Source organism: Canis lupus, chromosome 21, assembly GCF_048164855.1.
Source record: "Canis lupus baileyi chromosome 21, mCanLup2.hap1, whole genome shotgun sequence".
Taxonomy (NCBI): domain Eukaryota; kingdom Metazoa; phylum Chordata; class Mammalia; order Carnivora; family Canidae; genus Canis; species Canis lupus.
In genome coordinates, this window is record NC_132858.1 from 6,429,343 (window position 1) to 6,455,965 (window position 26,623).

At 53.9% G+C, this 26,623-nt stretch overlaps 1 protein-coding gene across 2 annotated transcripts in view; it reads left to right on the forward strand.

Moving 5' to 3' along the window:
• The window catches only part of LRP5 (LDL receptor related protein 5), a 107,267-nt gene extending 81,635 nt beyond the window's left edge, over positions 1-25,632 (forward strand). The window contains exons 14-23 of one of the 2 annotated variants that reach the window (XM_072790193.1): positions 5,001-5,209; positions 6,404-6,594; positions 7,219-7,428; positions 10,525-10,650; positions 13,750-13,986; positions 16,371-16,511; positions 18,319-18,555; positions 18,765-18,904; positions 22,845-22,942; positions 25,162-25,632. In XM_072790193.1, coding sequence (XP_072646294.1) covers positions 5,001-5,209; positions 6,404-6,594; positions 7,219-7,428; positions 10,525-10,650; positions 13,750-13,986; positions 16,371-16,511; positions 18,319-18,555; positions 18,765-18,904; positions 22,845-22,942; positions 25,162-25,423 — 1,851 coding nt within the window. In that variant the 3' untranslated portion in view covers positions 25,424-25,632. The remainder of the gene's footprint in view (positions 1-5,000; positions 5,210-6,403; positions 6,595-7,218; positions 7,429-10,524; positions 10,651-13,749; positions 13,987-16,370; positions 16,512-18,318; positions 18,556-18,764; positions 18,905-22,844; positions 22,943-25,161) is intronic. The other variant, XM_072790192.1, reaches the window with a different exon arrangement.
• The last annotated feature ends 991 nt before the right edge of the window (positions 25,633-26,623 follow it).

Genomic DNA, 26,623 nt, shown 5'->3' on the forward strand with positions numbered 1-26,623 from the left:
AATCTGAGCAGTGTGAAACCCTTAGATTATGATTATATGTAGAAATGGGATTTTTTTCTTTCCACAGTGGTTTTGTGCAAAGCTAGTTGCTATTGGTTATTCTGGATTTATTCTTAGTTCATAGGACTTATATAGTCAGTTTTGTTGTAATGCAACATATATGTTCCCTTTTTTTCTTTTTAAAGATTTTATTTAGGTGGGTCCCTGGGTGGCTCAGTGGTTTAGCACCTGCCTTCAGCCCAGGGCGTTATCCTGGAGCCCCGGGATCGAGTCCCACATCGGGCTACCTGCGTGGAACCTGCTTCTCCGTCTACCTGTGTCTCTGCCTCTCTCTCTCTCTGTCTCTGTATCTCTCATGAATAAATAAATAAAAAATCTTTAAAAAATTAATAATAAAAGATTTAATTTATTCTTGAGAGAGACAAAGAGAGAGGCAGAGACATAAGCAGAAGCAGAAGCAGGCTCCCTGTAGGGAGCCCAATTTGGGACTCGATCTCATGACCCTGTGATCACGACCTGAGCCGAAGGCAGATGCTTGACCACTGAGCCACCCAGGTGTCCTGCAACATATAGGTTCCTAAAACTCACTACACTGTACAGATTCACACAGTAAAATCACAGGGCTATAGGGGAAGGGGATGAGGCACACAGCACTCAAAACTCTTGTTGGCGATATATGAAGAAGAGAAAGGGACCTCATAAATACAGGCACACTTTTTTGCATATGTTAAGTGGGTCAAGACATAACTCCTTATGACCATTGCTTTACCTTGGAAAGCCTTCAAGTTGGCTGAGGACATGGGGCCAGAGGGCTGCAGCTGGTGGGTTTGCGGGAATTGACGGGAGGGAACAGTCTGAAATGGGACAGGAGTGAGGAGCCAGCAGTCACAGACAGGCGTGGCTCACGGCACAAGGGAGGTGGAAGCGTTGGAGGTGTGTGTGCTTGTGTGTTCCTTAGTGGCTCACTCCATGCTGCGTGCTGTCCTCGCCCTCTCCTAGCATTTCTCACTGGGTTAAAATTGTGTGTTGGCAAATGCAAAATCTATGTTAGGCTCAAACTAGCCCTGGTGTATTGCTCCATCAGAACAAATAAGCATTTTCAAAATGCTTATTCTAGCAGAACTAACTTCCTTCATGTTAAGTTTTTGTGGCCTTTTCCACGAAGGACATTCTCACTGTGGCCTTGGGACCCACTCGGAGTCTCCACGTGGCAGGCAGCTGTGGCTGGCATCCGCTGGTGCGTCATCCACGGACTTGGCCTGGCTCACTGTGTCAGTTTCCAAAGAATCCTTTTATGAAAGCTACAGAACCTAGGGGTCCCTCTCTCTGTGGCATGGTCAGGGCAGGAACTCACGTCTCCACAGTGAAATCATGGCACCATTACAATAGTGACACAGAGAAATGCTGCTGGTGGAGATTTTCAGACGATTTTTGTGCCTCTGAATTCCTTTGGCCATTCTCCACCCTGAATTGAGCACCAGCGCTGTGTGTACAGGCTGGGCATCACTTTCGACAAAGTATTCCATCTGACAGCACAACGATGTAGATAGGACATTGGCAGTCTGTGTCCTTGGTTGGGAATAAAAGCCTCAGCTGAGCCTGGGCAGCTGTGGTATCATCTCTGCAGGGGGCAGAGCCTGGTGGAATGGTGGGAATGCGTTCCTTTCATCCCTCCACCATCCCTCCACTGTGCAGGTGACAGTCACTTTGAGTCCTTTGGAGAACGGGAAGTGTTAATTGATGGCTGGTGGCTTCCCTGTGGAGGCAGGTACTGGGTGCAAATTGCCTTGAAGTCTCATCAAGAGGTGTTCTTTCTTAGCGTCCACCAAAAGCAGGGAGAGACTTTGAAGGAAAAGTCTTTTAGGGACACCTTCTGGGTTTCTTTTCTTTTCTTTTCCCTTCTGGGTTTCTACTTAATTTGGGACACATCTGTTTCCCTCCCTGTGAGTCTTGCTAAGCTCCACCCTCTGGTGGCTTTCATTCTTTATTAGGGATGTGCCCCCAAGGATGGATGGATGGATGGATGGATGGATGGATGGATGGATGGATTTATTTATTTATTTATTTATTTATTTATTTATTTATTTATTTATATTTGATGGATTGATTATATTTATTTGGGAGAGAGAGTGTGAGAGAGCACAAGCAGGGGGAGCAGTGGGCAGAGGGAGAGGGAGCTGAGGAAGGAACCCCACGTGGGGCTCGATTCCAGGACCCGGAAATCATGACCTTGAGCCGAAGGCAGATGCATAGATGCATCACCAACTAAGCTACCCAAGACCCTCCCCACCACTCAAGGATGATGTTTTAAATTATTATCTACTTGACCAAGTTGTGTTTGCAGTAAACCTTTTTTTTATTGCAGTAAACATATGTAACACAGATTTTACCATTTTGACCATTTGCACGTATATGGCTCAGGGGCACTTAGTACCTTCATATGGTCATGCAGCTGTCACCATGACCATCTCCAGAGCTCTGTCATCTTCCCAAACTGGAAATCTGTCCCCACTAAACGCTAGCTCCCCCGCCCCCTCTTCCAGCTCTGGCAACCTCCCTTCTACTTTGTGTCTCCATGAATTAGGTTTTTCTAAATACTTCATGTAAGTAGAATCATGCTGTATTCTTCTCTGTGCCTGGCGTCTTTGACTCAGTATAATGTCCTCAAGGTTCATCCACATCGTAGCAGGTGTTAGAGTTTCCTTCCTCTTAAGGCTGAAAATACTCCACAGGGGATATACCACAGTTTGCCCCTCTGTCCATCTGTTTTTTTTTTTTTTTTTAAGAAAGATTTTATTTACTTATTTTGAGAGAGAAAGAGCTTGAACAAGGAGGAGGGAGAGAGGGAAAGGGAGGAGCAGATCTCCCTGCTGAGCAGGGAGCCTGACATGGGGCTCCATCCTAGGACCATGAGGTCATGACCTGAGCCGAAGGCAGATGCTCAACCACTGAGCCACCCAGGCACCCCCTCTGTCCCCATTGACGGATCCCGGGTCCTTGGGCTGTCATGACTGCACTGCTATGGACACTCCCCCGTGGCCAGGTGCTACTTTGTACTGGTATGGAGGGGTGGTGGTGTTTGTGGTATCGAATAGGATTCTCTTAAGAACTTTTGCATTTAGGGATGCCTGGGTGGCTCAGTGGTTGAGTGGCTGCCTTCGGCTCAGGATGTGATCCCAGAGTTCTGGGATCCAGTCCTGCATTGGGCTCCCTGCAGGGAGCCTGCTTCCCTCTGCCTATGTCTCTGCCTCTCTCTCTCTCTGTCTCTCATGAATAAATAAAACCTTTAAAAAAAAAAAAAGAACTTTTGCATTAGCCTAAGTTTTGTTACTGATATTAAAATTGGAGTTTGCATTTTATAGCTGGCTAGTCGTTACAGCTCATCTGCCCTGGGAAGAGGTATGAGGGTCACCTCATACCACGTATGTTTCTTGGCTGGTTGTTCTGATGGCTGGTGTCCCAAAGTCTGGTTTTATGCCTGGGCCCTCACAGACCTGCCCTCCACAGAGAGCCTGATTCCTACTAAGGCCAGCTAGAACCTTGCTTTACTCCCAGCCTGGCAATTGCTCTGGGCTGTGGTCTCTGGCCAGAGTCTGTGGCTTTGGGGAAGGGGATGTTTGCAGTTGGAGCTGATGCTTGGCTCCCAGAGCCCCCAACTCTTGGGGATATGGCTGTTTTTACCAGCAGGGATCCATGGCCCTCGAAAGCAGTTCTCTGTGTTCAGACGTGAATCACACGCTTCTAGCAGCCCAGTGTGGCTGGATCAGAGGCTGCTGTTTGTGGTTTGTGTGTGGGGTGGTGTTCCTTTCTAGCTGGGTTCAAGAGGCTGGGCTTCTTTTCAGCTATAAGCCCCTTCTTGCCCCAGGAGACTTTGTTTTGACTGTTAACAAGAGAAAAAATTTGCAGTGACTTCTTAGCAGAGCATCATCTTAATGATGCCTTTCTTAGAGGGAAGGACTTTTCATCTAAACCCTTGGTGGGACCTCTGGGAAGTCCACTTTGCACCAGGTCGTGTCACCTGAGAACCTGAACACAGTCTTTCAGGGTACCCCCGAGGGACCCACATGCAACAGAGAGCCAGGCTTCTGGCCTGTAGGGGAGATGAGGGTGACATTGGGCTCTCCCCTCCTCCTGTGGCATTTTGGAAAACGCATTCTCTGTCGGGAGCTCCAAAAGCCAGGGCTCGACCCTGCTACACAGCAGATGGCATAGAGTCAGGCAGAGTTCTCCAGAGAGTCTCCCAGGGCAGAGACCCAGGGTGTAGACAGAACCACTGCTGGGAGAGGTGTCTGGCCCCTTCCTCTGGAGGTGCGCTGTGTGTCACCCATCCACCCTTGCCAGGGCCCGCAGCCCTGGTCTCTCCCTCAGGGAAGAGGGCTGCGAGAGGTGGGCTTCTGTTCAATACATCTAATTGTCCTGGCACCCTGAATTTAAAAAATGACAAGGTTTGAAGTTCTTTTTTTTTTTTTTAAGATTTTATTTATTTGTTCATGAGAGACACACAGAGAGAGGCAGAGACACAGGCAGAGGGAGAAGCAGGCTCCCTGTGGAGCCTGATGCGGACCTTGATCCCAGGACTCTGGACACTACCCAGGTGTCCCAGGTCTGAAGGTCTTAATCCAAAAGCATGAGTCCAAGATGATAAGCAGGAAGAGAGATGTCTTGAGAAGGAGGCTGTGGTTTGTGTGTGGGGTGGTAACTGTTGAACCATCAGGTGGCCCTTCTGTGGGGCAGGAACGGGACCCAGAGGGCATGGAACATGACAGCGCACTGCGAATTTCTTAATGAGTGGGCTGGAGATTTGAGCTAATGGGCGAGCGCCCTCCCAGGAGCTGCTGCTTGATCCATCTTCCTCTCAGGTGGACACAGGGGTGCGCTGATCCAACAGGAAAGGTCCCCAGACAGGGCAGGAGTCTCGACTTTCATTCTGGACTCAGGCGCCAAAGCCTCCACCCTCTCCTGGGGTCTGTAGCCAATGCTCGTCTCTTCCTGTCTTACAGCCCTTTGTTTTGACCTCTCCGAGCCAGAGCCAAAACCCGGACAGGCAGCCCCACGATCTTAGCATCGACATCTACAGCCGGACGCTGTTCTGGACGTGCGAGGCCGCCAATACCATCAACGTCCACCGGCTGAATGGAGACGCCATGGGTGTGGTGCTCCGTGGGGATCGCGACAAGCCACGGGCCATCGTCGTCAATGCTGAGCGAGGGTGCGAGGCCGGGGGTGGGCAGGCACTGCAGCGTGGGGTTTTACCTCAGCAGGGAGACATTGGAAGGACATAGTTTTAATTAATAGGTTTTGCACCATCCCCATCAAATTGAACCAATGCAAAAATCCCTTCCATAGCATGCCGGCTGATGGCTGTTATTTACTTGCATACGTTCCACCACAGGGAGCTCACTCCTTTCCTGGGTGCAGCCCAACTCCTGAGAGCTTCCTCCTTCCATGAAGATGTAGGCAGACTTGGAGGGTCGCGAAGGGAATAACCAGGGCAAGAGGGAGACCAGAAAGCCGCGTGACATAAAGCTCAGAAATAAACTTAAGCATGCGGAGGTTTGGAGGTGGGTGGCAGGCACATGGCAGCCACTTCAGATACCTGCAGGGCTGCCATGCCAGGCGGGACTCAGGCTTGTGGAGGCACCACTTGGTGGAGGGGTAAGGACAGCTAGTGTGAACACAGGTCCTGGGCTGGCCGGGTGCAAGTTTGAAACCTGACCCCATCACTTACTGCCCTTGTGACCTCAGGCAGGTGCTGTAACCTCAGGGATTTGGTGTCTTTATCTGAGAATTGGGGATGATGATGGTATCAGCCCCTGCAGCCCACAAGGGCTTGGGGAACACAAACCCATTTATTTCAGGTGGCTCCTTAGCAACCTAATGAGTGTCCCTTGAGGCTGACCTCCATGGAGGCAGGGACTTCTTAGCTGTGGAAGGGGACAGAGCGTGTGCTCGTCCTTGAGGCTGTCACAACAAATGACTACTGGCTGGGGGGATTGAAAGAACAGATGTTTGTCCTTTCACGGTTCCAGAAGCCAGAAGTCTAAAGTCAAGTGTCAGCAGGGCTGTGCCCCTCTGGAGGCTCTGCGGGGACCCTTCCTTGTCTCTCTTCCAGGTTCTGGGGGCTCCAGGTGTTGACCAGATGGTCTCCCCTTGATTCTTAATTGCATCTACAAAGACTCAGTTTCCAATTAGGGTCACATTCTGAGCTCTGGGCAGATATGAATTCTTGGGGGACACCCTTCAACTCTGTACAGTCTTGGGGGCCAGCCCTGACGGGCCAGGGCCGTGTGACTGTTATCTTCCCAAAGGCCTGCTGGATCAGGGGCTTTGTGCACTCAATCCTGGATGAAGACATGGCAGGTCAGGATGCAACACCTGACCTTCACCTGCTCCCCTCCCACAGGTACCTGTACTTCACCAACATGCAAGACAGAGCAGCCAAGATTGAGCGTGCAGCCTTGGACGGCACTGAGCGTGAGGTCCTCTTCACCACAGGCCTCATTCGGCCTGTGGCCCTCGTGGTGGACAACAGGCTGGGCAAGCTCTTCTGGGTGGACGCGGACCTGAAGCGCATCGAAAGCTGTGACCTGTCAGGTTGGTGCCCTGGGGGCCCCCCCAGGGGTTGGGCTCCTCCGCAACCAACAGGTCTGACCTTCCCAGGGCCAGCCAGCCTCCCTTGTCATCAGTAATTTTGGTACCAGCCACCACATGCGTCAAGGATCTGTTTCAGGTGGGCACTGTATTGCAGCTTTGTGTCTACAATATATAGTCCCAGCCAAGAATTCCAGGACACAGATCGTGAATGATCTCCATGTGGTGAGGCAGAAGAGGAGTCTCAGAGAGGGTGGGTGACCTGTCCAGGGTCCCATAGCGTGGGCTGGAACAGGAGTCTGACCCCTCCACCTCCAGCACCCACACTTGTAGCTACTCTGCTGCGGGCTGCCTCTTAGACTGGGATGCCCTGAGGCTGGAGAGGTGCTTCGAGGGGTTTTTCTTCCATACGTGAGGTGAGGTAAGGGAGGGGCCGGCCCAGATGGGAGCAGGGCTGTCGGAGGGCTGGTTTCAGATCTGTCTGCTTCCAGGGAATCTGCTTTAGCTCCTGGCCCTGGCCAGAGCACAGAATCCCCCAGGGTCGCTGGCAGCCCTCTGTTCTGAGATGAGCAAGGGTTGAGCTCTCAGGGTCAGCTTCCACTCAGGGGGCATTTGTCTCACTTGCAGGGGCCAACCGCCTGACCCTGGAGGATGCCAACATCGTGCAGCCTTTGGGCCTGACCATCCTGGGCAAGCACCTCTACTGGATTGACCGCCAGCAGCAGATGATTGAGCGTGTGGAGAAGACCACCGGGGACAAGAGGACGCGAGTCCAGGGCCGAGTCGCCCACCTGACCGGCATCCATGCTGTGGAGGATGTCAGCCTAGAGGAGTTCTGTACGTGGAGCAGGGGAAGTGTTGCGGGCAGGTCCCCGACAGGAGGGTGGGCATCTGTGCAGAGCCCTGAGCCAACCCCTCTTAGCAAGTAGGAGGCTGGCCAGTGCAATGGCTGCGGGGCTGGCTGTTGGCCGGGGCCACTCTTAGGCCCTCATTGGGCGCCTCTGTCTCAGCAACAGATCCAGGTTTGACTTCCTCCTCTACTACCAGCTGGACAACCTGCTCTGCCTTTCAGAGGTCCTGTGATTAGTTTTACACACCTTTAAATTAGCATCCCTTTTAATTAACTCCAACTCAACTGGTGAGTAGCCTTAATGCTCTGTAAAACCCCTCTACTGTATATGGTAACAAAACCACAGGCATGATAGCTCATCACACCCACTGTGCTGAGTGAGGATCAGGCTGAGGAATGGGATTTAGGATTTCACATACAACAGTCTGGGCTGTGCCCAAGGGCTGGGAGAGAGGGACCCCTATACTTAAGACCTCTTGTTCCTCCACCCTCTCCATTTATGGCTGTAGATAGATGTAGGGGCATGTGTGCATCTGTCTTTCCACTCTGTATTCAGTAAATATTCCCCAGCTACCAGCTAGATGCTTGCTACTGGGACAGAGCAGTGAACAGGGCCATCACTATCTCTGTCCTGTGATGCCTCTGGTCTGGCTTCCTTCAAACTGCCTGTCTTCAAGGCCCTGGGGGCTGCCCCACCTGCCCACCTCACCTGGGCCCCTCACCCTCCCACTGGACATGTCCACTCCTCCCCAGAGTCCTTGTCTCTGATCCCCTTTCCTGCTCTGAGTGAATCCTGCTAATTCCTTGGCTTCCCCTCAGCCCAAGTGTCGTGTTCTCAGTGGATAAGCTTCTCTCTTGGCCTCCTTGCTCAGCCACGCCGCTCTGAAGGCTAGCACCCGGTCCTTGTGCTCAGTGCATCACTCTTTGGTTTTTTAAGATTTTGTTGATTTGAGAGAGAGAAAGAGAGAGCGTGAGCAGGGTGGAGAGGAGAGAAAGAAGCAGACTCCCCACTGAGCAGGGAGCCTGGTGCAGGACTCGATCCCAGGACTCTGGAATCATGACCTGACCCGAAAGCAGATGCTTAACCGACTGAGCCACCCAGGTGCCCAAGTGCATCACTATGTTATGCGTGTTATTTTACTCTAATTCTGCATTATATCCGAGGAGAGCAGGGCTCAGAAAGGGTGTTAGCTTTCCTTGTCAAGTGGCTAGTACACAGGGTGGGGCTTGGGTCTGGGGGCCTGGGTTTCCACACTGGGCTTTTCTGATGCTTACCTCCTGTGGGGTAGGTAGATTAGCAGCTGAGATCGGCAGAGGTGTGTGGAGTACAAACACGTGGGTCTGAGTGGGGTTCTGGGGCTCCCTGCTCTGAGCTAGGGATGTGACCTGTGACAAACTGAATTGGTCACTTCTGTGGCGACTGTTGGGTGGCTGGTTCCTGTCCTGTGGGTTCTTGGTCGGGTCCTGGATAAGTGAAGTCACTGGGTAAGTGACTTCCAGATGGCTCAGATGCCCGATAGATGGGTCAGAGTGCCTGAGTTCCCGTTGGCCCCTCATACCATTGTCAGTGAAGCCACAGATTCTTGGGTGTCACAGCCTTCAGAATGGCTGGCATGTGGTCCAAATGGTGAACTTCAAGGCCACGGATGTCCAGACCTGCTGGTGTTGGCGCAAAGCTAGGCACATAACCAGCAGCTCCTTAGACCTGAGGGGGTGGGAGAGCCAGGAAATATTTAACAAAAAGGGATGAGGTTGGACACTGGGGTGCCCGTGTGCATGCAGTTGTGCAGTGTCTAGGGTGACATGACGTTTTTGAGGAGGCTGGGAGATCCTTGAGTGTGCTCCCCTGTGTTGATTTGGGACATGGAGCACCCAGCCTGCTTACTCAGGAAATTCTACAGTAAACTCTAAACCAGAGGTGGCGCTCCACGGCCTCTGGTCCCCATCCAGACATCTCCTGATTCTGTAAATAAAGTTTTATTGGCACCAAGCCATGCCCATTGGTTAATGTGTCATGTACAGCCACCTTCATGTGACAGCTGGCAGACCTGTGATGGATGGTCTGGCCCGTCAAGCCAAAACTACTTACTTTCTTGTTTATAGGAAAAGTTTGCTGACCCCTGCTCTGAACCATGATTTTTATCACTTTATATACTTAGTCCTGGAGATTGAGGCAGGCCACTGATTTTTCTGTGGGGTTGGGGCTTGGGCTCACGCTTTCTCTCATTTCCCCTCACCTGAGGGAGGGCAGGCGCCTTCCCAGGCTTCACCCTATTGTTAGGGTGTTAGTTAATCCAGCTAATTGAATCAAAAACACCACATTCCTTGGGGATTCGCTGACCTGGTATTTATCCCCATGTACGTTAGCTTCCTGTGGCTGCTGTAACAAATCACCACAAACTGGGTGACTTAACACAACTGAAGTGTATTCTCCTACAGTCTGGAGCCCAGAAGTCCAAGAACAAGGTGGCAGCAGCATTGCACCCCTCCTGGAGGCTGTGGGTGGGAACACTCTTTGCCCCTTCCAGTTTGTGGTGATTGCAGGTGCTCCCTGGGTCAACAGGGCTCCAGTCTCTGCCTCTGTCATCACACAGACTTCTCCATGTCTTCACCTGTCCTGTGGTCTCTTACAAGGACACCTGTCATTGGATTTAGGGCCCACCCAGAAAATCCAGGATGATCTCATCTCCAGATCCTTAATTTGATTACATCTGTGAAGACCCTTTTTTCCAAATAAAGTCACACTCACAGATTCCAGGCATTAGGATGTGAATGCGTGGAGGCCGCACACCATGAGAGACAGTGCAGAGTGGTGGTTGTGGGTGCAGTGGGAGCTGGTGTAGACAGGCTGGCTGTGATGAGAGTGCTTTTAGCCTCCATTTTCCTTCTGTAGAATGCACATTGTTGAGAAAGTAGACTCTGTAGGCTGCCCTGGAAATTAAGTGGGATGATGTGTAGGGGCTTGGCCACAGGAGCACACATTCTTGTGAGTTCTCACCTGGCCTTTATTTCTAGCACCCTCTGGGCTGCAGTCCTGAGGTGAGAGGCAGAGCCTGACCCCCTCCCTCTTTTTGTCTCTACAGCGGCCCACCCGTGTGCCCGGGACAACGGTGGCTGCTCCCACATCTGCATTGCCAAGGGAGATGGGACACCACGGTGCTCATGCCCAGTCCATCTCGTGCTCTTGCAGAATCTGCTGACCTGTGGTGGTAGGTGTGATCTCAACACTTTCTTTTGGGACATGGACAGGGACTGGATTCCTGTCTGTCAGGTCCCTCCCCAGCATCCTTTTAAAATCACAGTCACTGTGGCATCCAGTCTCCAGGGACAATTGTCTCTCTGTCTTCCGTCCTTTTCCAGTGTATGCATTCAGGGCTATGAATTTCCCTTGAGATACTGTTTTTGCTGCATCCTACAAATTTTGATAAGTTCTATTTTCTTCTGTTAGTTCAAACATTATAAAATTTCTCCTAAGACAATTTCTTTGGCTTCTGAGCTATTTAGAAGTATGTTATTTTAATATCAAAATAGTTGGGGATTTCCCAGCCAGCTCTCTGTTACTGATTTCTAGTTTAAAGATTTATTTTTATTTGAGAGAGAGACAGAGAGAATCCAAGCAGAGGGAGGAGCAGAGGAAGAGAGCATCTCTAGGAGACTACCTGTTGAGCACAGAGTCTGACGTGGGCCTCAATCCCAGGACCCTGAGATCATGACCTGAGCCAAAATCAAGAGTTGGATGCTCAACCAACTGTGCCACCCAGGAGCTCCTGCTTTCAAGTTGAATTCCGCTGTGGTCAGAGGAATACTTTGTATGGTTTCTATCCTTTAGCTTTGTTCATTTGTGTATTACAACACAGCATGTGGTCTTTCTTGGCAAGTGCTCCACGTTGAAAAGGTTGTGTTGTCTGCTCCCTTTGGGGGAAGTGTACTGTAGACATCAGTTAGATCCAGTTGATGGATGGTGTTGTTCAAGGCTGTCTATATCCCTCCTGACTGCCTGTGAGCTCTCAGTTAGGAGGGTGTTGAAGTCTCCAACTCCAATAGTGGGCCTGTCTGTTTCTCTTTGTAATTTTGTCCGTTTTCCCTCCTTCCACCCTTGATCCTCTTCTTCCCTAAAGCTGGGTGGGGAGTGGTCAAAATGTAAGCTTTGGGGTCAGACATATCTGGTTCAGATCCTAGCTCTACCACTTCCCAGCTGAGCAATCCTGGGCTGGTCACTTGGCTTCTCTGAGCCTCCACTTTCTCTTCTGTGGAACAGAGAGTTTGAGAGTGCCTGGTAACCTTGGAGTTGTCGTGGTATTAAGTAACATGCATTTTTGCGGGGTCCCTGGCATGTGGCACACAGAAATGCTAGCTGCTATTGGTTGTGGGACACTGGGCAGTCATAATAAAAAGAGACAATTGTTATCACTGTGATGAAGCCCAAATCCCAGGGTTCCTCTCTGCTGCCCCCAGTGTCCTCCAGGTAACATTGAATCCTCTCATTTACTCTCTTTGAGTTCCTGGGTGCTGGTTTTTATCCTGTCCTGTTTCTGCTTATCTTCACCCCTACGGCCCGGCCTGCACACTGTGTCCTACCCACAGCAGGTGCTCAGCATATGCCCGTCAGTACACTGATGCCTGTTCTCAGCTCACCCTGCCCCTGGAGATAATATCCACTGCCCAGGAGCCTGGGGAGTAGGACCACAGGGTCTGTCCTTCTGGAGCTTTCTCTTGCCCTGCCTTACACTCTGAACCCCCAAGAGTGGTGCGCAGAGAAGAGAGGACATTTTGTGCCTGTCCCCCGCTACCTTGACCCTCCTGAGCTCTTTATGGCTTTTCTCCAAATTCCAACCCCAGGGCTCATGTGGTTTTGTGGCCTGAGTGGCTTGGCAACTCCCACAGATGTCCAGGCTGCCTTGGCAAAGAGGGGACCACACAGAGCACTCAGCCGTCCCTTGGACTGCAACCCTGGGTCTCTATGTGAATGACATGAATGACGGGAACGATGTGCCCCCTGCCCCTTCCCCACCGTGCCCTTAGCCCTTCAGACTGGGGCTGCCTGGCTACTTCTCTGGGGAGAGCATAAGAGGACGAGAGCTCTGAGGGACTCTTGGGGGTGACAGTGGGCCCTTGTGCCTTGTGAAGTGGCAGGAACCAGATGGTGGAGGTACAACCACATGCTTCATTCAGCATTCTCAGGGCGCATCAGCCCCAAAGCCATTTGAGCTCTTCTGAGCCATGTGCAGTCACACACCCCCACGCTTACTTTGCTGTCCTGTGAGGAGCATAGGATGTAGCATTGTTTCCTAAACTTCTGTTTTAGGAATGAGGGAACAGAGGCCCTGAGAGGTTGGGACGTTTGTCTGGTTGAGCAAAGTTGCCAGGGGGAGCCTACGTTCAACCCCAGAGCTGTCTAGCTCCCACATGGTTCTACCCTGCTCTCCAGCTGTGTCCTGGCCTGCACTTGGCCTGCACTGAGGTAGTCAGACATGAGGAGTAGAGCGACTTGCCATGGTCACCAGGAAGGAGTTGGCCCCTGGTCCCCTGTCTCCTGTTCACCCAGTTCCCCACCTTCAGGTGACGTCTTCCACCAGGAGCCTTCCTACTCCCTCTTGCACTCTCCCACCATGGTATCCTCGCTTTCCCGCCTCTCCTTAGCCTTCCTCTCAACAAGATGCCTGGTAGGTCCTCCACTAGCCCCCCTGCTGTATCTGTGGGCATGCTGGCCACTCACAGAGTCCCAGCCCCACTGCTCCAGCTGCCTGAAACCTTTAATGGGTGCAGGTCCTAAGCACCTGCTTTCTGACCCTCCATCTCCTAAGGGGTGTGTGTGTGGGGGGGGGTGTATGTGCGTGTGCATGCAGTGGATGCTCAGGTGTGGCCAGCCAGGTATGCACACAGACCTGGGACCCCAGGGAGGCAAAGGTGAGGCTCCAGTGGGCATCCCCAGAAACCTGGTCCAGTGCCTCCAGGTGCATGTGAGGAGACTGGAGACCTACAGGAGTCTGCCTTGGCTTCTCAACGGTCAGGGTCGAGTTTCCAGCCCAGAGCATTTCCTGCTCAACTTGGTGTAGTGTTTGCAGCTTAAAGCTCACGTTCAAATCAGCATCCTTTCTCCTCCACAGTAAAAAAGCAACAAAGATTCACGTCTCCTTTCAGCAAACATTTAGGATCCCCGCCTTCATCTTACTCTGGGGCTGGAGGCGGGACAGCGGCAGGTCACGCTGCAGTGGAGACCGCGTGGATATAGCACCGTGATCGAGCCGAGCGTCTCCTGCTTGGAAGCCCAGCAGGGTGGTGCGTGATGGTGTTTGTGTTCTCCGCAGAGCCTCCCACCTGCTCCCCGGACCAGTTTGCGTGTGCTACCGGGGAGATCGACTGCATCCCCGGGGCCTGGCGCTGCGACGGCTTCCCCGAGTGTGACGACCAGAGCGACGAGGAGGGCTGCCCCGTGTGCTCGGCCGCCCAGTTCCCCTGCGCGCGGGGCCAGTGCGTGGACTTGCGTCTGCGCTGCGACGGAGAAGCGGATTGCCAGGACCGCTCGGACGAGGTCGACTGCGACGGTGAGGCCGGCCCCGCCTCCACCCCGCCTCCACCCTGGCCCCACCTCCTCTCCCCCGCACCCCGCTCCGGCCCCGCCCCCACTCCCTGAGCCGCCTCTGCTGCACCAGAGCCTGCTCCAGCCCCGCCCTTCCGTGGCCCCGCCCCCAGCTCTGCATGACCTACCCCTGGCCCCTCCCTGGTCCCGCCCCCACTCCCTGAGCCGCCTCCACTCCATCAGACCCTGCTCCAGCCCCGCCCTTCTCTGGCCCTACCTCCGCTCTTTGCCCCTCCTGCCCCCACCCGCCCCCACCCTGACCCTACCCCTACCCCAGCCCGCTCCCGACCCTTCTCTTACCTCTGCCTGGTCCCACCCCTGCCTGCTCTGGCCCCGCCCCCACTTCTACCTGACCTTGGACCGGCCCCTTCCTGGTTGCCGCCCTCCCTGAGATAACGGCCCCAGCAAGCCACTTGCCCTGCCCTCCTGGAGCTTGGGCTCAGTCCAGCCACACAAGAGTAGGTTTGGTGTAGAACCTTTGCCAGGAGCAAAATTGTCAGATCCTCAAGGATCCTTTTAGGTCCACTGAGGAAAACCTTGCCATCCACTCTGTCCTGTCCTGCAGGGCAATTTGACTTGAAGGCAGACTGTTAAGAGTCTATCTTGCCTTCCCTCATTGGAGCTAGAGTTTCACAAAAACCCAAGGCAAATCCAGTAGTCAGCAGGATTTCCATGGTGCACACTCTATTAATCTCCATCCCAAAAGGTAGTGCTGTCCTCCACAGAGCAGTCTGTAGGATAATGCTTACTCCTGGGTGGTTTCTAGCATCCCACTGAGCCGAAAGTGACAAAAAGATTTGCTTGGTCATCCCCAGTCCACTCTGACCAGCAGGATCTTCCTTTAGACCTTAACAGTGAAACCTCATCTGTGTGCATCCTCTGAATTTTCTTTTTATAAATGACTTGCTCAGTTGTTTCCTGCCACGTATCTATCGTCAGGGCCATGGCCCGATGACTGAGCTATTAGTGGGTTGCTCTAACTGCCCCCAACAGCTGCCAGATGCTGTTCTTAGATAACTCACGTTATCTAACTAACTATCTAACTCATTGGTCACCGTCCCCTGTCCCCATTCATGATATGTATCCATTTTGTGGAGGATGAGGGCCTGGGGGTGGGGGGAGTGACTTCTTCAGCTGTTTCTATAAAGCTGCAGTTGTGAAGTCTTTCCTGCCTATGGACCCTTTGAGGATTTGATGGAGGTGGGAGACCAGAGATTGGCAGACTGCTTACAGCCTGAGTGCCAGATCCAGACCTCCACCAGTTTTCCTCAAGTTTTATTGGAACATATCCAGGCTCATTTGTTTACGTATTGTCTGTGGCTGGTTTTGCATTAAAACAGTGGAATTAAGTCATTACAATAGAGACCTGTGGCCCTTGAAGCCTAAATACCTATTACCTGGCCCTTTACAAGAGTTTGCTGAGCCTTGCCACCCACTCTTGCCCTAGCGCAAGTGTTTTGGTGACAATCTCAGAGCAGGACAGGAGCCCTGATGAGGCACCATTTCCCTGCCTCTTCCCCTGTAAATGTTTATCCCGGTGCAAAGTGCAGTGCTGACCGCAGGCACTGTTTCAGGCTCTGGGCTTTACCGTCTTTTAGAAGCTTCCTCCCCTGTTCTGTTACCAACAAATTGTCCCACCCACTGAAAGGACAGGTTTCCCTCATCTCTAGTTCCCAGGAAGGGGCACTCGGGACAGGCCAGGGCAGGTGGGGAGCTGAAGTAGCAAGCCCTGGGGGTGGGTGATGGCTGAGCCTCCCCAGGCAGTGCCTTTCAGTGCCTAGAGCTGTAGCTCCTTCCAGGTCAGCCTTCTGGAACATGGAGTGAGACAGGGACAGCAAGCCATACCCAGCCTTCTTCCTCCTAGTCCAAAAGGCTGTGAACTGCCTTTGCCTTCCTGGTTGAGCTCTGCTCCGCCTTCCTGATTCTCCACCCACGGAGCTGTGCTGAGATGTATCACCTGTCTCCTGCCTCACCCATTCTGGATCATTCCTACAATTGGCTCTTACCTCCCCATAACTCAGGAGAGCCTTGGGGCAGGGGCTGTGTTAGTCCTGGCTCTGCATGGGCTGACCCGTCATGGTAAGAGCTGATAAATACTTCCTGGGAGTCATTGAGGTCTCTTTCTTGCCAGTCCTACCCCAGCTATACATAGACATTGGAACAGGGGTCATTGAGGGGAGGGTGGAGACTGGATTTGCTGTGACCACTCCCTGACCCCATCCTAGAAAGGGTCCCATTTGTCCATTCTGCTTTGGAACCCAGACCTTTCAGTTGGGTCTCAGTGGCGGGGCAGGGAGCAATGGTTGGTGGCTATGCACTTAGCACACCTGGCTGCATCATACCCTGTAGCCTCTCTGAATGCAAGACTCCTCCTTGCAGCCGTCTGCCTGCCCAACCAATTCCGATGTGCCAGTGGCCAGTGTGTCCTCATCAAGCAGCAGTGCGACTCCTTTCCCGACTGCATCGACGGCTCAGATGAGCTCATGTGTGGTGAGCCAGCTTCCTGTAGAGGGTTCACCCTGGGCTGGGTTCCTCCCCACAAGGGTGGGGTCTCGAGGGAGGAGGTATGCTGGGGGCCAAACGAAGAGGCTAGAAGGTTGGGAGTACTCAGCCTGTGGAGGAGGTGGGCAAGGGAGGAAGGAGGAAGTGGAGGCAGTTGTGAGGCTGAACTAGGATGGAGAAAGAGGATTGTGAGCCATGGAGAGACAGGCCCCCTGTGGAAGAGGCTGACTGCCTGAGAAGGAATGCTTGTGCCCACTAGGACCTCACTCAGCAGCATCTGTCAGGCAGCAAGGTTACTGATGGGACTTAGGGTGGCCCCTTCCCTGGCAGACTGTTCTCTGGCAGAGGAATTGCAGTATGCAAATGCACACATATGCTCCATACCTCTTGAGTGATGCAGCCTATACAGTCAGGGATACAGGAGCCACAGGATGTGAGGCCAGGGCAGTCAGGGAAAGCTTCCTGGCGGTGGTGGCTCTTGAAAGCCTGTCTTTGATTCTGACAGGAAGAGAGCTGGAGTCCCAGACAGGAAGTGGGAATGTGTACACATGTTTGGCGACATGGGCTCTCTATTTACCGTAGAGGTACCTAGGCTGAGAGCTGACTACAGGAGAGAGGTCTTATGGGCAGGGAAGGAGGAGGGGTCCCCGAACACTTTTGTACCTTCAAGTGAAGCCAAGTGAGGCACCTCAGTTACTATCTCAAGAAATTGGGTCCCTGGGGTCAGCGGGCAGAGATGGGTGCCACCAGGGGTCTGAAGCCCCACCCCGTTGCTGGGCATGTGTCATTCTGACAGTGTCTCTCTTCAGCCTCTGGCATGGTGGTGGCTCCAGTGTCGGGGGTGACATTTATCCACAGTCTGGTCCTGTCACCCGAGCCAACACTTTTCCTCCTTCCCTTTGGGTTTAGGCTGGCAGGAGGGTCACAGTGGCTTACCCTTGGAACCATTGGGCCAGCCTAATGGGAAAGTGAATGTCCTTTTGTCAAAGTTGACTTGAGAGCCTCCATGCTCCTGCCCTATGCCCCAGGCTTTGACAGTGGAGCCAGTTGAGGACTGTCCCCTCCTGGCCGGCACACTGTCAGGGCACCCAGAAAAACCTCCAGGTACCTTGTAGTCCTGAGCGGGCTCTGGCTTCGCAGGTTGACAGAGCCCCAAGCCCAGGCCCTATCACACTCTGCCCCTCACGCTACTCTCATGGTGGGCCGCTGTCTCAGGCAGGCATGGGGGGCACCGTGAGCCCTGTTGTGGTGAAGCCCTCCACCCGTGGGTGCCTCCGTCAGCCCAGCGCAGTCCCTACACGTGGGTAGTCCCCAGCTAGACAGGCTCATGGACCCTAGGCCTTGCCTACCTGCCCCACACCTGTGGCCCCATGGTCAGCTCCAGGTAACCGGCTCCAGGGGCCTCCTGGCCCTGCTGTCTTAGGGGCGTGACTCACAGAGCTTCCAGGGCGCACACTCTCAGCCACCCAGAGAGCCCCCAGACACAGGGGTGAATCTGAGGCTACTGTAGAGGAGTTGCTGTTGATGGGTTGTTGGAAAGTATGTAAAGCTTAGCCAGCCGGGAGGGGGTAAGGGAGGGTGGTTGGAGAGGAGGAGGGAAGAGGTGCTCCAGGCAGGCCAGGTAGGCAGGTGTCAGTGGTACTGAGGTCATGTGGTACCCCAGCACCCCAGCATCTCCCTCTTCCCAATGGGTGCTGTGCCTGCACCAGCCCCTTCAGGGCACACAGTATCCACCCCCAGGGGTGAGCCTATTCCTTGGCGCCTAATGTCCCTTGTCTCATCTGTTCTCTGGCAGAGATCACCAAGCCACCCTCCGATGACACCCCGGCCCACAGCAGTGCCATCGGGCCGGTCATCGGCATCATCCTCTCCCTCTTCGTCATGGGCGGGGTCTACTTTGTTTGCCAGCGTGTGGTGTGTCAGCGCTACACGGGGGCCAATGGGCCCTTCCCGCATGAGTATGTCAGCGGGACCCCCCATGTTCCCCTCAATTTCATAGCCCCTGGCAGCTCCCAGCATGGTCCCTTCCCAGGTGAGGAGCTGATTGATGTGTGCGGGGATCCTGGGCAGAGGTGGGCACGGTGTGGGGCGAGGGGGCAGAGGGGCCTATGGGGGCAAGGACAGGACAGGACTCGTGCCCCTGAGCCTGGGTCCTACGGGCAGCAGGAGCCACAGCGTGTGCTGTGTCTGTCTGTGAGCGCCCTGGCCCCTGACCTGCCTTGTCCCTCTCCCCCCGGGCAGGCATCTCATGTGGCAAGTCCATGATGAGCTCTGTGAGCCTGATGGGGGGCCGGAGCGGAGTGCCCCTCTATGACCGGAACCATGTCACTGGGGCCTCGTCCAGCAGCTCGTCTAGCACCAAGGCTACACTGTACCCACCGGTAAGTGGGGGCGGGAGCAGGCTTGGCCATCTGGGGTTCCTCCACCATCAGTGGCTGGCCAGGGGCCACTTCCGATGACCTCAGGGTGCCTAGAATTATTAGCTGTCCTACCAGCACAGAGAATGGTGCGAGTGTTCACTTTCTTCCTTGTGTGTGTCTTGTCATCTTTCTCCTATGGCATTTTTTTTTTCTGTTTAGAAGGGGTGAAAAAAAAAAGAAGGGGTGTATACCCCTTATTCATTGTAGCTAATCTGGAAACCTCATAAAAATATCACGGATGGAGTCTCCCCCACAGTCCCACCTCCTGGGGTTGCTGTTGGCATGTCAGTGTCCCGGTGAGCACCTGTGTTCCTCACAGGGCCGCCCCTGTGACTACTTCTTGTAGGGCCAGTCTGGACCAAGTGCTCCAAGTCTGCTTATGTGACCTCTCCTTAGGGTCTCTGCTACAAGCATCCTATTTTCCCTCCCCACTGCTGGGTCCCAGGAAGTACCTGGATTGTTTTCCAAAGGACTGGCACTCACAGGTGACTTTTGTGGCTGAAATACTCCAAGGAGCCCACGTAGGGTGAGGACCTGGCCTGGCCCCATGCTATAGAGAAATGACCATACAGAGGGTGAAACACTAAATCCCCCAGTGTCCCCGCCCCCATCCCCAGGATCCTGCCAGGGGACCTCTCCTGAGGCTGGCTAGGAGGGACATTTGCAAGAGTACAGCCCCAGGGAACTTGATTCACGAGAGTCAATCTATGTAGACAAACATCAGGGTCTGACTTTATGTAGTTCTATACTTTTTAATCCTTAAAGACCTGACTTCCTGCCACATTTGCCCTTCTAAGGTGAATGTGGCCTCCTGTGCTTTCTCTGGGGTCTCCAGGAAGCTGCCCCTGCCAGAACTGGTGTTTCTGCCTTCCTGGTGTCTTCCATGTCCCGCTCTCCCCACCTTTTTTTAAAATTTAATTTTATTTATTTATTCATGAGAGACAGAGAGAGGCAGAGACAGAAGCAGGCTCCATGCAGGGAGCCCGACGTGGGACCCAATCCCGAGACTCCAGGATCACATCCCGGGCCAAAGGCAGGCACCAAACCACTGAGTCACCCAGGCGCCCCCCACCCCCTTTTTAAAAAATTTTATCCGGTCTCCCCTCCTTACCACATCTGACACTGGCAGCCCCCGGAGGAAGGGAGCAGCAAGGATCTCTGTCTCGGCTCTGGCTGCTGAGAACCGCGTCTCCTAGAGGCTATACGTCTGGGCTGTGTCTAGGGGCAGCCAAAGTGAGGAGCCGCAAGCCTAGAGTTTACACTCCTCCCCACCATCCCTCTGGTCCTCTCTGCTGCTGTCATCCCCTGACTCTCACATGTGCTGTATGACCAGCTAGAAATACCAGCAATCATGAAAGGCCGAGCCCACTCCAGGACAGCCCCTGGGACCCCCCCATGCAGACACCAGGAGGCTCGGTCCCCTGGCTTCTCTGTCCCCTGGCTCTGCTGGGAGCTGGGGGGGGTCTTCTTAGCAGCCAGAGGATAACTCTGTTACCAGACAGCTATTTTTTTTAAAAAAAAAGCTTTGTTGAGATAAACTTACATACCATACAATTCACCCGCGTAAAGGGGAGAAATTGGTGGTGGTTAGTATATTCATGGATTTGTGCAACCTTCACCACCGTTTTAGAACATTTTCGTCTCCCCCCCCCCAAAAAAATAAAAAACCCTGCGTGAAGCTAGCTGTTTTCAAATTAACTGCATTATTTCACATCAGTAATATATGCTCATGGTACAAAATTCAAAAGGTACAATAGAATATACAGCAAAAAGACGGTCACCTCCTCATCCTGAGCAAGAACCCCCCCCACCAGAGGCACATCCTGTGGCAAGTTTCTTTCTTTCTTTCTTTCTTTCTTTCTTTCTTTCTTTCTTTCTTTCTTTCTTTCTTTCTTTCTTTTTTTTCTTTCTTTCTTTCTTTCTTTCTTTCTTTCTTTCTTTCTTTCTTCTCTCTTTCTCTCTTTCTCTCTCTCTCTCTCTTTCTCTCTCTCCTTCTCTTTTCTTTCTTTCTTTCTTTCTTTCTTTCTTTCTTTCTTTCTCTCTCTCTTTCTTTCTTTCTTTCTTTCTTTCTTTCTTTCTTTCTTTCTTTCTTTCTTTCTTTCTTTCTTTTTCTTCTTTCTCTCCTTCCTTCCTTCCTTCCTTCCTTCCTTCCTTCCTTCCTTCCTTCCTTCCTTCCTTCTTAGATTATTTATTTATTTATTTATTCATGAGAGACACAGAGGAGAGAGAGGCAGAGACACAGGCAGAGGGAAAAGCAGGCTCCATGCAGGGAGCCTGACATGGAATGACGTGGGACTCCCGGGTCTCCAGGATCACGCCCCGGGCTGAAGGCGGCGCTAAACCGCTGACCCACAGGGGCTGCCCTCTTTTTTTCTTCTTCTTTTTTTTTAAAGATTTTATTTATTTATTCATGAGAGACACAGAGAAAGAGAGGGAGAGGCAGAGACACAGGCAGAGGGAGAAGCAGGCTCCATGCTGGGAGCCTGATGCGGAACTCGATCCCAGAACCCTATGATCATGTCCCAAGCCAAAGGCAAATGCTCAACCACTGAGCCACCCAAGTGTCCCAAAAGCTGGTTTTTCTGAGCACCTGTGAGGCTCCCAGCTGGCGAATGCATTCGCCACATGTGACAGTAACCCAACCAGAAGGAGGCGCTGTGATGAACTTCCACCCCATGGAATTTGGGAAATGCTGCCAGACAACAGTGCACTGGGGGCCATGGCCCTGACTGGCAGCAGAGGAAGGGATTCAGGATCTCAAAGCTCCCCTGGGGGTAGAGGTCAAGGGAAAGCAGATCCAGATAGATTCTTGGGCAGAAGAGGAAACAGGACCCCAAGGGTGTGGGGGCAGTATAGGAGGCCCTTCCTGCTGGGCTTCCCTGCCTGGTTTCTGCTCCCCTTCTGAATGACACCCTCTCTGTATCGTGCCCTCCCGACTTTGGGGTCAAGTCCTGAGGAATCCTCTGGCTGGCTATTTGGGCTGAAGAGGACCCTCCCCAGAATAAGCAATGGGGACCCTTGACAGTTCCCAGAGGGCACTTCTTATGGGTTACTATCTGCGTGTCACCAGGGGGCATGGTACAGTGGGAAGTGATGGATCGGGACTCATACACAGCTGCCTGTTAGTGTCGTGAGTGGTGGCTGCGGGCGGAGATGCAGACCTGGGCGGGTCACTGGGGCCTAGGCCTCTATCCCTCTGTGGGGCCACTTGTGGGCCGCCCAGCTCTGGAGGATGCATTTACCTGGTGAGCTTGTGTATTCATTAGCACAGTTTGGGGCAGTACCTCCCCTGAGAAAGGTGCCGTGGGGGCCAGCAGCATGGCTGGGGTCCCTCTCTCAGCTTGGCGACCCTTGTACGTGGTCAGGATTCCAGCCGGAATGTGGAGCCCCCTTGGCGTTGGGAATAAGGAATGTCTTGTAGGAATTGGTCTTCGCACCTTGTGGGGAGAGAGGGGGGTGTAGTGGTCTAAGAGGGGAGTTGGAGATGTCCCAGAGGACCCTTGCGAGGTGCCCCCTGGCACCGCGGGACACCCCAGGGCTGGGGAGACATTTCCCGCTGCCCAGTGTGGGGGCCAGTGCAAGGGGCTGGTGCAGGCACCTGGGGACCCCTCCGAGTCGGGTTGAGCATCTGGGTTTGGGCCTGGGGGTCCCCACCAGTCTGCAGGGCGGGTACTTGGGCCACAGGCACCCTGCCTCTCACTGTGATGACCTCCAGGGGTGACGTGACAGCTGTGGATTCCAGTCCACTTTCCAAGTGTCACCACCCCTGACCCAGAGCTGTACCCACAATGTGGAGCCCGCCTAGCCCAGTAGGCCTGTGCCCATCTACCCGCCTGCTCAGGGGGCCGCGAGGAGCGCGCTGCTCCATCAGGCCACATCACCCTTGCTTGGCTCTCCTCAGATCCTGAACCCGCCGCCGTCCCCCGCCACAGACCCCTCCTTGTACAACGTGGATGTGTTCTACTCTTCAAACATTCCCACCACTGCGAGACCCTACAGGTACGAAGTCCCTGCTCTGGCCCTCCCCACCCGTGGCCATCTGGGCCTCCACACAAGCCTATGGTAGAGGGGGGGCCCTGTCCCCATATCCTGGGTGAGAGACCCCTGGCAGAGAGGTCCAGGGTTCTGGTAGGCTCTCCTGGCCCCTCAGACCCTACCTGGCCTGCCTGTTGAGTACAGAAACCGATCAAATCACATTTTCTGAGCAGGCTCTAGAATCTAGAAGTATCTCTGGGGGTGTTTTGTGAATCGGGACACATCCAAGCAGGCGTGGCTGGAATGGTGCCACCAAGGGATTCCCACTGTGGCACGGCTGGCCCCACTGCCCAGGCTAATGCACAGGGGCGAAGGTTTGTGTCAGAATCTAGCTGCAGGACCCCAGTAGTGATGCCGCCGCTGCCTCCATCCCATGACGATCAAATCCAAATCACCTGAGTGCAGTTGTGGCACCTGCCACGGCGAGCCCTTGAATGGATGATCCCCTCTTCCACCCACTACAGGGAAACCCACAGGTCTGCTCAGGGCCCCAGGTTGTCTGTGTTGGGGTCACATTCCCCACCTCCCTGGGTCAGGAGGGGGCACTTGAGAATGTTGAGAAGAGGGATCTGGGTGTCCTGGCTTGTGTCCAGAAGCCAGGTCAGGGCCTGAGATGACCTTCAACCCAGTGGTTTCAGCCTACAGGGCCTACTGCAGAGGTGCACAGGACCCCTCACCCCAAGGGAGCTACTGAAGGGGCCATTGGAGGCGGATCTTGGGAGTGGAGGCCCTTCCTCTTCCTCCTCCTCCCCCTTCTTCTCCTCCCCTCCCCTCCTCCTTCCCCTTCTCCCCCTCCTCTTCTCCTCCTCCTCCTCTTCTTCCTCCCTAGAGTTGCCTGGTGCAGAGGAGCCTTTTTTTTTTAAGATTTTATTTATTTATTTATTTATTCATGAGAGAGAGAGAGAGAGAGAGAGAGAGAGAGAAGGCACAGACACAGGCAGAGGGAGAAGCAGGCTCCATGCAGGGAGCCCGACGTGGGACTTGATTCCTGAACTCCAGGATCAGGCCCTGAGCAAAGCAATGCTCAACCGCTGAGCCACCAGGTGTCCCGCAGAGGAGCCTTAGAGCATGGTGCCTCCCGCCATCTGGTGGCCATCTCAGGAACTCTGGGGCCTGAAGAGGAGAGGCACCCAGTGTTACTGGTGCTGCCCTAGTCAAGGACTTGAACTGGTCCTCCCAGTGTGTCAGCGTCCCAGTGCGTCTCCAAATCTCCTCAGTTACTGGTCCACCCCCTACTCTACTCATTATGTCCAATTTGGGGGCCAACTCTTCCCTCCCTCTGTGTGTCAGGGCCCCTTCCTGCCCCCCTCCCCAGGGTCCTGTGAGGCACATCCTCCTGCTACTCTTTCTCAGCACCAGGTGCCCCTGGCTGTCTCCGAGGTGCTGGCTACACCTCCTGACCCTCTGTGAGCCCACTGGGGCTCTTGAACACACCCTGCCCCCCCAGCTCAGGCCAAGCGGCTGCCCCACATAGAACCTTAGGGCGCAGGGGGCATCTGGGAGGCATCTCCTGGGTTGGATTGTCTTAATTTGGTAGGGGACTCTTCAGGCCCATCGGTCTCTGATATTTATAGTGATGATAGCATGGGGAGCAGGTGTCCAGCGCTTTCTGGTGTCCTACACTGTGTCTTCCACTTTCTGTGCAGAATCTCATCCAACCTTCACAAGCTCCCCCTACTTTTTTTTTTTATTTTATTTTTTTTAAGATTTTGTTTATTTATTCACGAGAGGCAGAGAGAGAGGCAGAGACCTCGGCAGAGGGAGAAGCAGGCTCCCCATGGGGAGCCCGATGCGGGACTGGATCCCAGGACCCTGGGATCATGACCTGAGCCAAAGGCAGATGCTCAACCGCTGAGTACTTTGGTGCCCCCACAGCCCCCTACTGAATGGGGTGCTCTTTTTCTCCTCCTCATTTGACCACGGAGAGACTGAAACCCAGAGGAGTTAAGTTTGTTGCCCAAGGCCAACCAGGTAGGCTCTGGAGGCTGTGTTGGCCCGAAGGCACCCTTGACCCAGGGTTGAGGTCCCTGCCAAGGCCGGGGCTTGCAGCCCTGGAGCGCGGGTACAGGCCTGCCTGCATTAGAGGGGGGGGGGGCGTGTGGCTCAGGGAGGCCACATGATCGAGGGGCCCCCGGGGCTGTTCTCTGAGCCCAGACCCCACTGGGTGCCTCTGTCTCCTTCAGGCCCTACATCATCCGAGGCGTGGCACCCCCAACGACACCCTGCAGCACGGATGTGTGCGACAGTGACTACAGCGCCACCCGCTGGAAGGCCAGCAAGTACTACCTGGATTTGAACTCAGACTCAGACCCCTACCCACCACCGCCCACGCCCCACAGCCAGTACCTGTCTGCAGAGGACAGCTGCCCCCCTTCGCCGGCCACCGAGAGGAGCTACTTCCATCTCTTCCCTCCCCCTCCGTCCCCCTGCACGGACTCATCCTGACCCCTGCCGGGCCACCCTGGCCTCTCTGTGCCCTTGTAAATAGTTTTAAATATGAACAAAGAAAAAAATATATTTTATGATTTAAAAAAAATAAATAGAGTTGGGATTTTAAAAACATGAGAAATGTGAACCGTGATGGGGTGGGCAGGGCTGGGAAAACTTTGTACAGTGGAGAAAATATTTATAAACTTAATTTTTTTTAAACGTCACTGCCATTCTTTTGTGCCATGTGTGTTTTTGAACTGAGTGCTCTCCCGGAGTGCATCCTGACCTCTGGCCCTCCCCTGGGCAGCTGTCAGGGTTGTGCAAGCGTCCTTCTGAGCACCGTGTCTCCATAAGGCTCCCCCGGGATAGGCTGAACCCCAAGGCAGAGGCGTGCAGGCCGGTGCCTGAGTCATGCAGTACTGAAGGGCCCCTGCACCTTGCTTTGTGTGCCACTGTCGCCACCCCGGAATTCTAAATCGTTTTTAAGGAAGAGGCCCTGCATTTTCATTTTGCACTGGGCTCGACAGATTACGTACGTGGGCTTTGGGCTGGTCCTTGGCGGTGTCTGCTACCACCTGACCTCTGTGTGTGGCCGGCCCAGGCTTCTGCAGTCCGTGGAGATGGGGCCAGGGGATCCCTCCCAGCCCTGTCGTCCATGTGGAGCCCTGGGGATGAGGCTGCCAGGCTGCATTCACCCAGGGTGGGGTGGGAAGCTCCCAGCCCTCCTGCCTCCCCAGTTGCCGCCCTGTCCTTTCCAGCAGACTTGCCAGCAGACAGGCCCTGTAGAGCCGGGTCCTCACAGAGGCAGTCAGTAAACACTGCCCCAGGCCTGCCCTGTACCTACTGGGGTGGTACTGGAGGAGGCCAAGAGATAAGGCCTGTTCCCTGCCCAGGGGGTATCTCCAGCCTTCAGGAGATGGAGAAGTCAGCAAGTCATGAGTCATGAGGAAGCCTGGCTGTTCCCTTGGTGCCAGGCCGGAAGGGCCAAACCCCAACCAGAATGTTGTGGGGAGGTCAGAGGAGAACCACTACTTCTGGTGCGGGGCACATACTCCACTCGGGAATCAGCATGGAGATCTGGAAGAAGGGCTTCCCAGCAGGACCGGAGATGGGACCCTTGGCCAACCCCCACGGCCTGGAATGTGGAGGTGACAGGCTCCAGGATGGGGAAGCCCCAGAACACTCAGATCCTGGGGCCCCGGTGCTGGGGAGGCA